The sequence below is a fragment of the Lactuca serriola genome, chromosome 1 (genome assembly GCF_051521515.1).
Source record: "Lactuca serriola cultivar US96UC23 chromosome 1, Lser_US96UC23_V15, whole genome shotgun sequence".
NCBI classification, from domain to species: Eukaryota; Viridiplantae; Streptophyta; class Magnoliopsida; order Asterales; family Asteraceae; genus Lactuca; species Lactuca serriola.
This window is the reverse complement of record NC_136408.1, coordinates 45,142,262-45,157,191: the sequence shown is the minus strand read 5'-3', so window position 1 is coordinate 45,157,191 and position 14,930 is coordinate 45,142,262. Positions and strand designations below refer to the sequence as shown.

General features: G+C 36.0%; 1 protein-coding gene across 1 annotated transcript; it reads left to right on the top strand.

Annotated features, from left to right (window-relative positions):
- The first annotated feature begins 11,832 nt into the window (after nucleotides 1-11,832).
- On the top strand, nucleotides 11,833-14,928 carry LOC145086639 (nuclear transcription factor Y subunit A-3-like). Its single transcript, XM_079024462.1, has 6 exons — nucleotides 11,833-12,029; nucleotides 12,981-13,336; nucleotides 13,691-13,800; nucleotides 13,886-13,957; nucleotides 14,106-14,270; nucleotides 14,369-14,928. The coding sequence occupies exons 2-6, from the start codon at nucleotides 13,051-13,053 to the stop codon at nucleotides 14,693-14,695; spliced, it is 960 nt and encodes a 319-aa protein (XP_078880588.1). The 5' UTR covers nucleotides 11,833-12,029; nucleotides 12,981-13,050; the 3' UTR covers nucleotides 14,696-14,928.
- Nucleotides 14,929-14,930: the final 2 nt, after the last annotated feature.

Genomic DNA, 14,930 nt, shown 5'->3' with positions numbered 1-14,930 from the left:
TAACGTAAATTTATTATTTACGTCGCGCTATGTCGTGCCGGTTCTGTCGCGAAACTTCGACAGGTCATAACTTCTTCGTTATAACTCGGATTTCGGCGTTCTTTATATGTACGGAATCCTTGTAACACATACTATAACTTAGTGAAGATTATTCATTCTAAATAATTTTTCATCAAAAATTCATTTTTGACGCTTATCGTCTCTAAATTGACTAGCCCTAATCTACGGGTGTTACATATACACAATTGGAAACAGTACTTACGAATATTTTATAGCAGAAAATATAGGATTTACTGGAGAAAACGATTTTATACGATTTCGATAACAATAAAATAGAATGCACACTCAATTTTACTCGATAAGAAAAACAAGATGTTCAACTATATTCTCTTTTTGAAAATAGGGGATTTACTGGAAACGGTTGACTCTTACTATACAAAAGAACTATTCTCGAACAGAGCTCGCCTTTACAACCTACACTACTTTTCAAAATCACTCCTTATAAGGATGAACAAAAGTAATGACATGCACACATATATCCATGATTTTTAAAGCAACGCTTCAAACGATTTCATAGAAAATATCGGATTTTCTGAAAGTACAATGAGAACAATTCTAAATAAGTGTAAAACTATTTATTCAAAAATGCTTATGAACTCACCAACTTTTTAGTTGACGCTTTTCAAAACAACTTGTATTCTCAGGGATCTAGTAAGCAGGTAACAAGGGACGCGGATGCTGGACTATTTAGCTGTAGTTTGGAATTTTTCTGCTTATGTCTCTTTTGTATAATTTGAAGAACAAATACAATATGTAAACAATGTAAGTTTTTTATCTCAATGTATGATGTTTGGATTGCTCTATCTCATGTATATTCAATTGTTATGATACTGTACAATGAAGTCACCCGCCTCTGGACGTTTCCGCTGTCTGGTCCGGGGGTGTGACAAATTGGTATCAGGGCATTGTTTATAGTGAACGGGTATATCTAGCCATACAAGATATACAACTATAAATACAATGGGGACTAAAACACACTCTGCCTAAAAGTATACCTTAATAAGATAAGTATTTTATAAAAGTATACATAATTACTAACCCAGTATCATAACAAGAAGAAACCAAAAGTAACTAAAAGGTTGAACACTGTAGTCAAACCTGGGCAATTATGTAATCATATATGGGATAAATATAGTCTGATCAACTATATTTATTTGAGATATGTCCAACATGTGCTTGGTAATGATGGTGGTGTTGCAACAAACCAAAAACCTATCAGCTATGCGCACAAGAGAATATTAGGATCGAACATCAAGTTTAAAATACTATAGGAGTATTTTAGGATACTATAAACCCCTCCCACACCTAAACTATCCCCGTATATCTCGTGCCTCGACTCTTGCTCGAACGACATAGTTGAAATTCCTCACCAAGACTTCTACTACCCTGTCACGATGATTTGCGGATGGGGCAAAGAGAGACCAAAAGAAGTCTATGAGGAAATACGTAAATTGTTGAAATACGTAATTGTTTTGAATGTTTGATTTTAGTTCCTTTTAGCCCAATCACCTAATTTAGGATTAAACCAATCTAGTTAATAAATTGTTGAAATACGTAATTGTTTTGATGGACTAGTAATAAGTATCAAGTAATAGCTCAGTTTTGTGTCAGGATTTGACTCTTTTATAAATTGAACTTTCATATTTTTACACTTTCGAGCTTGTGAGAAGTATTGAATATTGTTGGGAATTTTACACATATCATAATGTTGTTTTTCCGACATGATTAAGAGCTTGTTTAACTATGTTAGTAAAAAAGTTAGGATTAATTGAAGAGCTTATTTTGGTTAATTAACTAGGTAAAAGAGATCTTAATAGAGCTTGTTAATAGTTTTCAGTACCATCTTATATAAAACATATTTTAAATAACTAGGTTTGTGTTAATTTCATAATTAGAAAATTCGTAGCAGAACTGAATTCGCTTTTATTACTGAATTTTATTTACTTTATTTCACTGCTATTTTAGTTTTAATTAATAATAAAAAATCTTTTTTTTTATATTTTATGCATTTGACTAGTACGTGCCTTAGGCAAAGAGGCATTGACCATTAGGTTGTGTCCTTTAGGGTTAGGCCATGCTTCCTTGTGCTACCCAATAGTGTAACCACACAGTTATTTTTAATTTGTTTAAGACATACGCGACAACGTCCTAACACTGTTTGTATAGAATAAGTGCATTTTTAGGCTAAGCATGTAGCCTTGGGCAAGTTGTAGTACTTTGCCAATATAGCAGACTAGTCGAATGATCGAGCTATTTGTAAAGAATAAGTACATTATTGAGCTAAACAAGTAACCTTGGTCAAGTTGTAGTACTTAGCCATTATAGCAGACTACTCGGTTGACCGAGCTGTCTATAAAGAATAAGTGTATTCTTGGTCTAAGTAGATAGCATCAGTCAAGTTGTAGTACTTGGCCATTATATCAGACTAGTCGGTTGACCGAGCTGTCTATAAAGAATAAGTGTATTCATAGGCTAAACAAGTAGCCTTGGCTAAGTTATAGTACTTGGCCATTATAGCAGACTAGTCAGCCGATCGAGCTGTCTTTAAAGAATAAGTGTATTGCTCTATGTTATTATAGGAACACATTTCCTTTCATTACTTATAATTGAGGTGGTTTTCTCTCTCTCTCGTTACCTATACTCTTGCTCTTCGTAGGTCATACTTGTTGCTTTCTCCTTGGTCGTTCTTGCCTATGGCTAGCAGATTACCGCATCGTTCCCCTTGTGTTTACTCTTTCTCGAAAGGTTTGATTTGTGTAACTTCCTTTTTCTATGTCTATTTCCTCTTAGTCTCCTAATGTGGCAATTCAATTGTCTGTTTCTTCCTTGCTCGGTTATCTCCTTTGGTTACGAATGTCTACTTCATTTCTCCATTATATACTTCTATTAAACTCTTCATTGTCGTTTTCCTTTTTGTTGTGACTTTCTTGTCCATGACTTATTTATTTTTCCCGGTGATTCGATATTATCTTTGCTTTCATTCCCTTGGTTGTCTCACATCTTATCTAACTTCTTGGGAAAGGATTTTGCTTTAGTTCGTATTTCCACCACTTCATTTTTGCCTCCTTTTTCTATTCTCCCGGGTTCCCTATTGCTAGCTAATTTTATGATTATTGTCCATATGAAGCCCTTTATTGTTACATATATGTCCTCTTCCCTTATATGCCATGCTTCTTGCTTTACCAACACCATTAGTTATTTCTTTAAATATTTTCACCTTCGAAGGTATTGACGTTGTCCTTTCGGATTCCCTCAGTGTCCCCCTTGGAGTCGTCCATATATCTCTTTACTATTGACATTTTGTTTTCATTATCCATTTTGAGGTTTTCAACACCTTCATTTGTATTATATTTCTTGTGTGCTTGCTTTGTTTGTCATCCCCTTCTTTTTGTTGGTATCGTTCATACTCCTAACATTGTATGGAATTTGACCACACCATGGATGGTTGATGATGTAGCCTTGAATTTGTGCATTGCTGTCCTTCCGAATATTACATCATATGCTGATGATGCATTTATGATGACGAATGCTGAGTTTGGTATTGTTTCCGCCATTGTGGTGATCTATCAAGGTTAACGATAGTGTTGGGGAAAACAGACGATACTTTTCAAGACTCGGAACAAATATGATGCCACTTGCCAAGTTCTGATGACCCTTGTTAGGAAATACTGTGGATAACAAGCAAAACTATAATCACACAAAGACACGGTATTTACATGGTTTGCTCAAGGTGACCTACATCCAGGGGAGTATTCTTTATTTCAAAGTTCTCAAACAGATTTTATAGGTACAATTCACTAGAGATTCGTCATACTCATTAAGGATCCAAGATACAAGACACAAGACACAAGACACTTCAATTGACTCTGCATGCATCCCTATTTATACTTGAGGGATCAAACCTAAAACCCTATTGGGCCAAGCTATTGGCCTAAAGGCCCATGAATGGTGACAACCAATCATATTTTGTCATGCAACATCTTCTAGAACATTCTTCCATGTCATACAAACCATGAGCATCAACATCACACATGATGGACCACCTTGTGCCATAGTGGAGCATCATGATGTACAAGTGTCACATCATGAACACTAATGTCCCAACATCCATCATGGTGACACAACATGGTGTAATCCTTGAGCAATACCAACTTCTGAGCATCCTTGAACGATCTTGAGAATCATAGAGGAATTCATAGCATACATGGCTCATCAAGGACCAAGATAGTCCAACTTGCACCATGATGGTTCAACAAGTGTATGGATAGCGCAATATGCTTCAAGTGTGGCACAAGAACATCAATATTGAAGCAACAACACCACCTTGGCGCAACAAGAACATACATGGCACAACAAGTCCATGCATGATGCAAGAGCATACTCCATGACTCAACATGAGTACCCCATGGCGCAAGAGGGAGCATAATGGTGCAAAAAGGAAGGTCCTTGGCGCAACAACATCCTTCTTGCCCCATCCCTTCAACATAAAGTGCAACAAGGTTCCCTTGTTGCTCCATATCAAAACCAAGTGCTCTAAACCTCTTCCAGATGCTCCAAACCCCCTTTTTGTACAATTCGTTCCTTTGGCACTTGATCCGTTCCTTGTCAGATGATGCATTCCTTTCTCAGATGATCCGCTCCTTTGTCACATGCTTCATGAAACCCAAGTGCTCCATTGAGTTCCAAGTGCTCCAAATGCTCCATGAGCATGATCCAAATGCTCCATGAGAATGCCCGGTATGCTCGAGTCACATTTAAAAATGTCCACCTTGACTTGAGCATCCTCTGAACTCCACCTCAAACAAGAAATTCCTTTACCATCCTGCCATCAAGCCCCGAAAGGGGCTTACCTCCTGCGAACATCAACCAAGTCCAAGCAAACCTTGAACTTCTCTCTGGGCAACATCCTTGTCACCATGTCTTCCAGATTCTCCTTGGCACCAGACTTTTGAATGCATAACCTAACATAAAAACATGACAGGTTTCTCCACCTTCAAAACAAGACTTTGAATAATACCAACCGCCAATAATCTTCTTATCTCTAAATCACTTCCATGGTCCAAGTCTATCGATCCAACCAAGTATGTATGTCATGTATGTGCACCATACACCAAAAAAAATCAAGCATTCCCTTCAAGTGTCACAAGATCCACTTGACCACTTCCCAATGAGCTTTTCCCCGATTGCCTCGAACCACCAAAGAAGAACCAACAAGTTTGGATTGATCAAAATAGAATGACCACAAGACTTTCTCAAAGTAATGAGAAGTGTATAACCATCATGCTCTTCTATAACTCCGAATCTCCATCCTTGTTATCTTCTTTTCAGCTCCTAAATAGTTCATCACAAACTCATTATCCAAAAGCTTCTTCAAGTTGTCTTTACCAATATCAACATCGCCAAACACTTCTTCCCTGGTTTGAACTAGGGATTCCTCACGTCTATGTTGTTCCATGCCACCTTGTTGTTCCTCATTTATCACAAAACTGTGTGGGGTTTCTGTTTCAAACTCCACCTTCTGGCTAGCATCCTGATCATTCCCCGCAACACTTATACCACCTCCTATCTAGTTATACATATCATATTTAAAGGTCACATCTTTTCTATAAACAAATTTTGGAGTTTATTCTTCTGTACACCACAGACGATGACTTTCCCTCCAGATGCATATCCTAGAAATATGCACTTCATTTCTCTGTGCTCCAGTTTACCATCATTCACAATTGGTATCAAAGCCAAATTTTGTAGCTATGGGGATTAAGGGTTTGGATCTTAATCCATTAAGTTGTAAAATTTGGTTTCCACGATGTGACACTCTACTTGTCGTAACGTGGTGGCTGGTGTCATCGCGACTATTTTTTCATGAAGCTTCCATGACGTGGCCTATGGGTGGCCATGACGTGGAGGTCATCTGAGGCTGAATTTTACCGTTGACTTTTGACCAAGTTGAATTTTGGTTAACTTTGGGGTTTTAGGGTGAGGACTGAGAGGGTACCTTTATTTGATAATAGGTGTTTCATAGCGCCAATCTTCACTATGTGAGAGTTGTTGTGTTGTCTGCTATTTGTGAGGTGTGCCTTCTCACTATATTGCCTATGTCATAGTGGTGTGCATGCTAGACTAGTTGAGTCTTATTTGCTAATTGTTGTTATGTGTATTATTTAGTTGTTGATAACTCCAGGACTGCTGATAATCCATAAGGTTGCTGATAAACCATAAGGTTGTTGATAGCCTATAGGGATGCTGTGAGCCTATAGGACTACTGATATTCATCAGTACTATTGATAGTCCGAGGGTTGTTGATAACCCATAAATGTTTATTATGTTGTGATGTATGTGATATTTTGGGGAACTCACTAAGTTTTGTGCTTACAATTGTGGGTTAAATGTGTTTTAGGTACTTCAGATAGATCGTGGGAATGCGAAGGCTTGACTGTACATTATTATGAAAATGCTTCTGCATTATTATGAAAATTTGTTATTATGATACTCTGATTTTTGGATGGTTGTATTTGATACTTTTGATTTCTTGACTTGAGTTTTATGAAAATGATTCTTTACTTGAATTAAAAATGAAAATTTTGTTTGTGAAAAATAAGACGTTACAATTTTACCATTTTGGTCAATATTTGTGTAACATCGCGATGTTCAGGTACTTCTAAATTCATCCTTATAATTCTATTTCTTGTCATTTTGGTCCCCAAGTCCAAGAAGTTATGCTTTGAAGCCCTAGTGGCAATTCTGTAATTATGGTAGGAGGAGTACGCCATGCATACAGGTGCGTACGTTGAGCGTACTAGGGTGCACCCTAGTACGTTGGGCGTACACTTATGTACACGTGGCATACTAGCTTCAGTAGGAAACCATAATTTTTAGGATTTGGGTGGTATTTAAGCAACATTATGTCTCATTTCTCCCCACCTTTTCAGCCTCCACATCCTTTGAGACGTTTTTGCAAACCCTAGCCCTCTTAGTGTGTGTTTTGAGCTCAAGAGAGTGTTCTTAGTGTGTTGAAGGAGGAAGAAGTTGCATTAAGGATCCTTGAAGTGGAAGCGAGCTTGTGGATATGGGATCTTTGCCTTCTTGAGAAGCTCCAGAAGGTATAAAGTCTATACCTTGATGTCTTGGTTGTTAGATCCTATTTTTGGGTGTTTTATGCTGCTTTTATTATCCCTAAGGTCCCATCGTGTGCATGGTTTGTTCTTGTCATTTTGAGCTATCCTTTCAGACCCTATGAAGGGTCCTTAGCCATAAAAATGAAGTCCCTTTGGTTAGATTTGCTCCATGCATATTGTATAAGGTCCTAATGGTTTAATACCTTGTGTTAAGCTCTTATTAGGTGTGAAAAGTCATAAAGTTGGAAACTTTATGACTCTAGGGTGTGTTTTGGTCATGGATCTGAAATATGGGCTTAAATGCTTAAGCCATTAAGCACTAAATGGAGTTTGGAGGCTGCGAGGGTACGCCTCGCGTACTCGGTCAACCACCCCGATGGTGGTCTTCTGCGAGGCTTCGTGTACGCTAAGTGTACATCCAGAGTACGCCCCGCGTACTCGCACTAGGTCAGCTCGGTTGTGTCGACTCGGTTGACTTAGTGAGTTTGACCGGTTGACTTTGACTTTGACCAAGTTTGACATCGAGGCCATTTTGGGTATTTTGATGGAATTGGTCATTTGGTGGTAACATGTATCGAGAGAGCTGATATTCAGATTCGGGCCTCATCAGTTCTGTTTAGTTTGCAAGGTGAGTTTTCCTCATCGTATCTACGAGTCAAAGGCACCAATGTCGGACCATTGGATTGATATCATGTTATGCATGCTATTGTACTGTAGCGATTTGTTAGATCGATATCCTGATATATAAGATGATGCTATGCTTAGTGATTTGTAGATCTGTTTGATTGGATGTAGATTGTTTTATAATTATCTGTTATATGTACACATGTTTGGTCGGTGGCTGAGGCTTCACTACTTTGTGCATAAGCTAACAGGTCAGGGCATACCAACCCAATGGTTAATGGGCCCGAGGGTATTCCATCCCGAGGATGATTAGACCCATAGTATGTTGACATTCCAACCCGATGGTTGAGGTCCTGGGTTATTCCAACCCGATGGTTGATTGGACCCATAGTATGTCGGCATTCAAACCCGATGGTTGAGGGCATGGGGTATTCCAACCCGATGGTTGATTGGGTTCATAGTATGTTGTTATTGTATATGTGTTATTTGTTTATGTGTTGGTACTTTGGGGGAACTCTCTAAGCTTTGGGCTTACAGTTTTGGGTTATGTTTCAGGTACCTCAAATGTTCGCGGAAAGGCGAAGACGTGATCGTGCACCCCCTCGTGTTTTGATTTATGAATTTGGGAAAACTTTGATATTAAACATGTTTTGAAAACTAAATTGTAAACAATGATAATTTGTGGATTGGTTTAAAAGTTTAAAATTTTCATGAATTTTATGGTTGTTATAATTTGACTAAAATTCAACTTTCTCTAAATTTTAGTTTCTTACAGAATGTCTTGAAAGCAAGAATGTTTTGATAGCAAATAATGTTTTGAAAGAACGAATGTTTTGGTAACGTGCTTGAAACATTTTGAAATATAGATGTTTTACTTTTGAAATGTGTATTTTGATACTAACATATAAAATGTGTAAAGTATAGAAAGTAATGGAAAGAATTGGAAAGTGATGAGAAGAATATATGCAAGAGCCATGATGTCCCATTAACAGAATATAAATGAATCTATCGAGGTGGCACTTCCACTTCGTGAGATAGAGGTCCTAATGGAAATGATGCTGAGGTGAACTAATTTTGTTCTTTTCACCTTGGTATGGAATCAGGGTATTACTAGACCCTAAGTATAAAAATGACAACAATTCAATTCTGGAATTTGCCCTCAATGAGAGCATGAGATGGAATGTGAAAATAAATGTCTTTTGAATTATGTTATGTCAAATGAAATATGGAAAATGTCTATTTGAATTATGCTCTGCATAATGAAATATTTTTGATGAAAATGTGATAAGTTTTTTAGGTCACAAACCCGCGCATCTCACGGGACATTATTATATTACGTATCTCTTTTTTAATGTCATGTATTCCATGTTATACTTAAGGAGTAAAGATGATAATGGAAGTTAGAAGTTAAGGGATAGAGAATGTAGTAGAGCTTGTCAAGTTCTTTATTAATGATATTGATGTAATTCATATTTGTTTGCTATGGTTTGTATGACGCTTAATGGTAACACCCAAAATTTTAGTTGTAAATGTTTTTATAGGACTGGTTTTTAGTAAATGTAGGTTAATACCCGAATGGTTTTATTACAATAGCATTTTAGAAGTTTGAAAATTTTGGGGCGTTACAATATTTTAATGGAAAATGACTATCGATATAATATATCTTCATCCCGGTATATATATGAACATGAACCATGCATCAAATCTTTCTCATATGGTTTCACAAACTGGATTTTTAATATGTGAAAAAATGAGATTAGTTAGAATCGTCTGGGTGTGGACACATGCTTATATCTATTCAATTCATCAAGGGTCTCAATCAATACCAAACTTTAAGTATTAGATGAACGAATCTCATATTACACTATATGCATTCGTCTGTTTCATGTCATATTTTATGACAACCCTTATAATTGTCATGTTTCATAGAAAACATTTGACATACATCAATATATAACACCACATTCATGTGAAAGCCTACATATGCCTTAGGTTGAAGGACATAAAGACTTACATGATTAAAGTTTTGACTAACGACGGTGATCCATGAAATGTTATATTGGGGTGAGTCTTTCCATTATTTATCAACAATAAATACATGTTAATTTGGCTATTCTACAAGGATACAATCCATACCATATAGCTATTCATATAGTTATAACTAACTATGAAGATTTAAAAACGATTGTTGACTCTTTCATTGACTAAATACGCTAATATATAGAATATATTAAGGTTGATGAGAAAAACATACTCATACATTAATTCATATTGAAAATATCGCTACTTACAACTCCAATAAACAAATACAAAAGATCATCTAACATGTGACATTAGTTGTTGACACGGTTATAACCAATACAAATCTCATAATGTTTGCAAAAGGCATGGCTTCAAATCACGAACAAATGATTTCATCTAATTGAACCTTTTAGGAACCAATAACTTTCACTTATTATGATTCACCATGAATCCCATATCATAAATGTGTTGGCTTTTTATTCTAACGATATTCCTCATGTGTAAATACCACATAACTCACAACCATTTTTTCTCCAATGACTATAAACGACATTCTTTCTAAATACATATCGTATAAATACCACATACTTCACAACCATTTTTTCCACCCCATCACTATTTCTCTTTTGAAATCTTTCATATTCTTTCTAAAAATTCATATTTGTTATGACCTCTTATTTTATAAACAATCGTAAAATATCAGGAGTCGAAGGAAGTAGTTCTTGTATAGATTGGTCCGGTTTTTGTTTTATAAGTTATATAATGTCATTAGTAACTTTTAAGGGTTTTATATTAATGCAAAAATCAAATTCGAACTAACAAAGTTAAACCTTGACCGAAAAAACAAACAGATGCTGAAAAACCGAACACAAAAACTGTAATACCGTACTAATCTAGATCTGACCGAGGCCAAAAAAGGATTACCCATGATCAGCCCGAAACCGCACCGATTTCACAAAAAACAGTATTATCAAAGACAGAAAAAGCCACACCAACTCGAAACAGATTTTGTTCACCTGTACTTGTTAAGGTGATGATTATTGATTAAACTCATTTCTTTATATATAAGTTTGATTTCTCTCAAAACTTCTTTAAAGGCAGGTTGGCCCACTTTTTTTTTTAATAAAAAAATAGCCAAAAGGTAATATGTTAAAATGCTTCTTTAAATATATTTGTAATGCATACAACATGATAAATTACTTTATTTAAAATCAAATTATTAAGTATAACAGTGATACATTCTTAATGATCATCTACACACTCAAAAAAAAATCCTACTTCACCATCTTATTTTAACTTGTGCAAACGAACAATCCGTTTAGCCCACTCTCCAATTATCATCATTTTATCACTCATACTTTATATAAAAAAAATATTGACTTGTTATAATATATTTTATATTTTTTAATTCGAGTCAAATATGTTTATCCAATCATACCATAACTCAGTGAGCCATCTCATTTTACCATAGAAAACGAGGAAAAAGACAAAATCCCATGTGAAAACAAAATTACAAGTACACATTTCATTTTAGTGGATAGGGTACAATATCTGAAACATAGAAGATAATTTTAAAGTTGGAAAAAGTGTACAAATTATTGAAATATGAATCTATTTAATTCTTCTAATAATAATAATAAAAAAAGAGATTTTTTTGATATCAACGAACGAAAAGATAAATAAACGTGGATTTCTTCTAAATTCTTAAACATGATAGATTAAAGTAAAAGTAAAATTGGCAGGGGCAGAGGAGTAAAACCACGCTCTTAATGAACGCGTGGCGACATTTTCGGAGCCCTATAGGGGCGGCTGATACAGAGCGACAGAAAAAAATTAAAAAAAGTCGCATGATTCATAGACTATAAATTTTAATCTTTTACTCTTCTTCATTACAACACGACAAAAACCCACTCAAATTCCTTTTCAAAAAGTACCAGTTTTAATGATAAAACAACCCGCCGGAGCTCCGGGTACTACTACCGTTGAGTGCCGATGGTGCTGCCGGATCCCTGAAACGAAGGAGATGTAAACACTTTGTCGTTTTCTGAATCTATAACCAGATATATATACTCCCTTTTTCTCTCTCTCACACACACAAACACACTTATATTTATATATCTAGAGAGAAGGAGAGTTGAAGGGAGAGAGAGAGAGAGAAAGAGCCAAGTTTCAGGAAAGGAGGCATGCCCGGATTCTCCCCAACAAAGGGTATAATTTCTTCTTTCATGTTTTTGCATCTTTAATCTTTCAAACCCTTTTCTTGTTCTTCTTTCAGTGTTAGACTTTATGTGGATTTAGCTCTTTGATTTTATAAGATCTTCATAAACTGTTTGGTTTTCTTGATTTTTGGAATCTGCATGTTTCATTTTCCTTCCCAATCTGGGCATTTTTATTTATGATTAGTAAACAAATTAGGGCTATGATTCTTACACATCTAACCCTTTTGACTGTGTTCTTGTTGTTAATGTTTTTCTTTCTTAGAAAATTCCATCGTCTTTAGTTCTTGATCTTGACTTTGAAGACACCCTTGTGTTGTTTAGTTCTTAATCATTCTTCAAACAATTTTGTGGGACCCAATCAACCCTCTAGAAAATGATATTATAGTTGCTAATGTATCGTTGTTCTTCGATTCTTGATTTCGTCTACAATGTTCTTATTGTTGATCTTGTCAGTTTTTTTTTTCCTTCCCAAATGATTGCATCTAGCTCAAGATTAAGTTTCGTTAGTTATGGCAACAAGGCTCGTGTTTTTAACTCTAAATTGAACTTGTATTTTTGAGTGCTTATGTACATGTGCAATTTGAAAATGATTTCGTGAATAATTAGAATCGGATATTCATTTCTTGGATATTTATAAGCTATAACCCCTAAACAACTAAACCTATACAATAAAACTTTATTTGAAATAATCCGATAATCATTTCCAAATCCCACATCCGAACACTTCTTAGATTTGCTTTTAATAAGACACTAATACGTGGAGACCAAAAGATTGATTGTTTGTTTCTTTAGTGGAATATAGGTACAAGATAAGCATCTAATTCTCGACATTATCTCGTTTATTTAAGTTAATCAGTTTCTACTACTATTTTGAGCCTTTCTTTTTTGGATTCTTCTATATTTGTCATGTGAAATAATGAAAACTTTATGATTGTATCAGGTAATCTTCGATATAACCTTGATTTGATACAAAGCTACTCATATTAGAAGCCATTGGTAGTATTGAAAGCATGCAGGAATTGCTCAAGAAGAATTGTGATATGGGTGTGGTTGGGTACCCGTCTCAGTGGACGGGTACCGAGTCATTTGTTGAACAATCGACTTTGTCTAATAACTTAAGTTTGAAAATGGGATCTTCAACGCCACGTCAGCAAAACACGAAGCAATTAGGGCTTCAAATTCAGTTTCAAGATCAAGATTCTTCATCAACTCAATCGACTTGTCAATCTTGCCCTGAAGTTGCTAGTGCTGGAGAAAATTACCAGTATGGAGAAAACAAGTTCTCAATTCAATCAGGTAGTTGTTTCTATTGTTATTGATGTGGTTGAATAATATTAATTTGAATCTATATATACTTATAAATACTATTGTAAGCATTTAAAATCCATTTTGAAAAGCTCAAGGGCTTCTGGTTAGTTGGACGCGTGGGATTTGGACGGAATTAGAATTTGGTTCCATTCCAATCCTGTGTTTGGTTACAACTTAGAAACGAGTTCCAATCTTTCCGATTCCAATTCTGCTCCCTTCTAAACATTCTACAAATCAAACACACGCTAGTGTATTCTTTTTAGCTTTTGGAATTGTATGGTTATTATCTCACTTTAGATTCATATACCCAATATTTACCATTTTGCCACTTCTCTAAACCAGGGTATAATGGAACTCATGTGACACGTGAAGAAGGTAGTGTTGGGTCAGCTTTGCCAACAGGTGTTCAGGATTATACTTTTTCTATTCAAGCTGATCGCAGGCAGCCATACGTAAGTGAATTTTTTTCAATTGATTATTTTATATTAAAAATATTGATCATCTTTATGATTAAAGATTTTCCCATTTCAATTTCAGGCTTGTATTCCACTTCTATACCCTGATCCATACTATCGTGGATTGCTTGCGCCTTATGGCACACAAGCTATGGTGAGCTCTACTATACTAATTTCAATCTTATTATTTATTAATCACGATACCTCTTTTTTCTCTATTATGTTTATAAACAACATATATCTTAATCGATCTTATCTGAGTACTACAAAATTGAAGCTTCTTATTGTTCTCGTATCACCAGATGTCTCAAGGAATGAGCATGACAACTACTCGAGTGCCACTACCTATTGATTTTGCACACGATGAACCCATATACGTCAACGCCAAACAATACAATGCAATTCTTCGTAGAAGACAATATCGGGCCAAACTGGAGGCCCAAAACAAGCTTTTAAAACCACGCAAGGTATCCATTGCAATTTTCTTTGATTTTTTTTTAATAATTAATTTATTTTTGAGGTGCAAAAAAAGTTGTTATTTAACCCTTTGGAAAAACTTGGACAGCCGTATCTCCATGAATCCAGACATGTGCATGCACTCAAGCGGGCCCGAGGGCCCGGTGGTCGGTTTTTAAACATGAAAAAGATACAAGAAGACCAACCGGATGGCCCGATCAGTGGACAAGATGACTTGGGATCTGCTGGTGGCGGCGGCGGTAGTGGTGGTGGTGGTGGTGGTTGCTCAGAGATTACTAGTGTGTCCAATGGTGAGAGCTTCTTCCACCATCAAGAACTTAGGTTCCCGGTATACCATCCTCAAGTTGGGCCCATACAGAGTGTTGGGCCCAACACCGATGGTATACTAGGTGGAACCCACCACATGTTTCGTTGATGAACAGCGAAATAGACTCGGTGAACCAACAACCTGAAATCTGGGGGGTTGTTGGTCCACAAGGGAAGTCATCCTTGGCTCTTTACTTTCTGTTGTTAGCTCCTAGGTTTTCGTTGGCAACACGCGACAAGGGAATCAAGTTCTTAATCAAGTTATTGAATACTCTTAAAATGACTGATTATGGATTCTGATTGGTATGTTTTTACATTTGAAAAACACAGTACTTTGTCACATT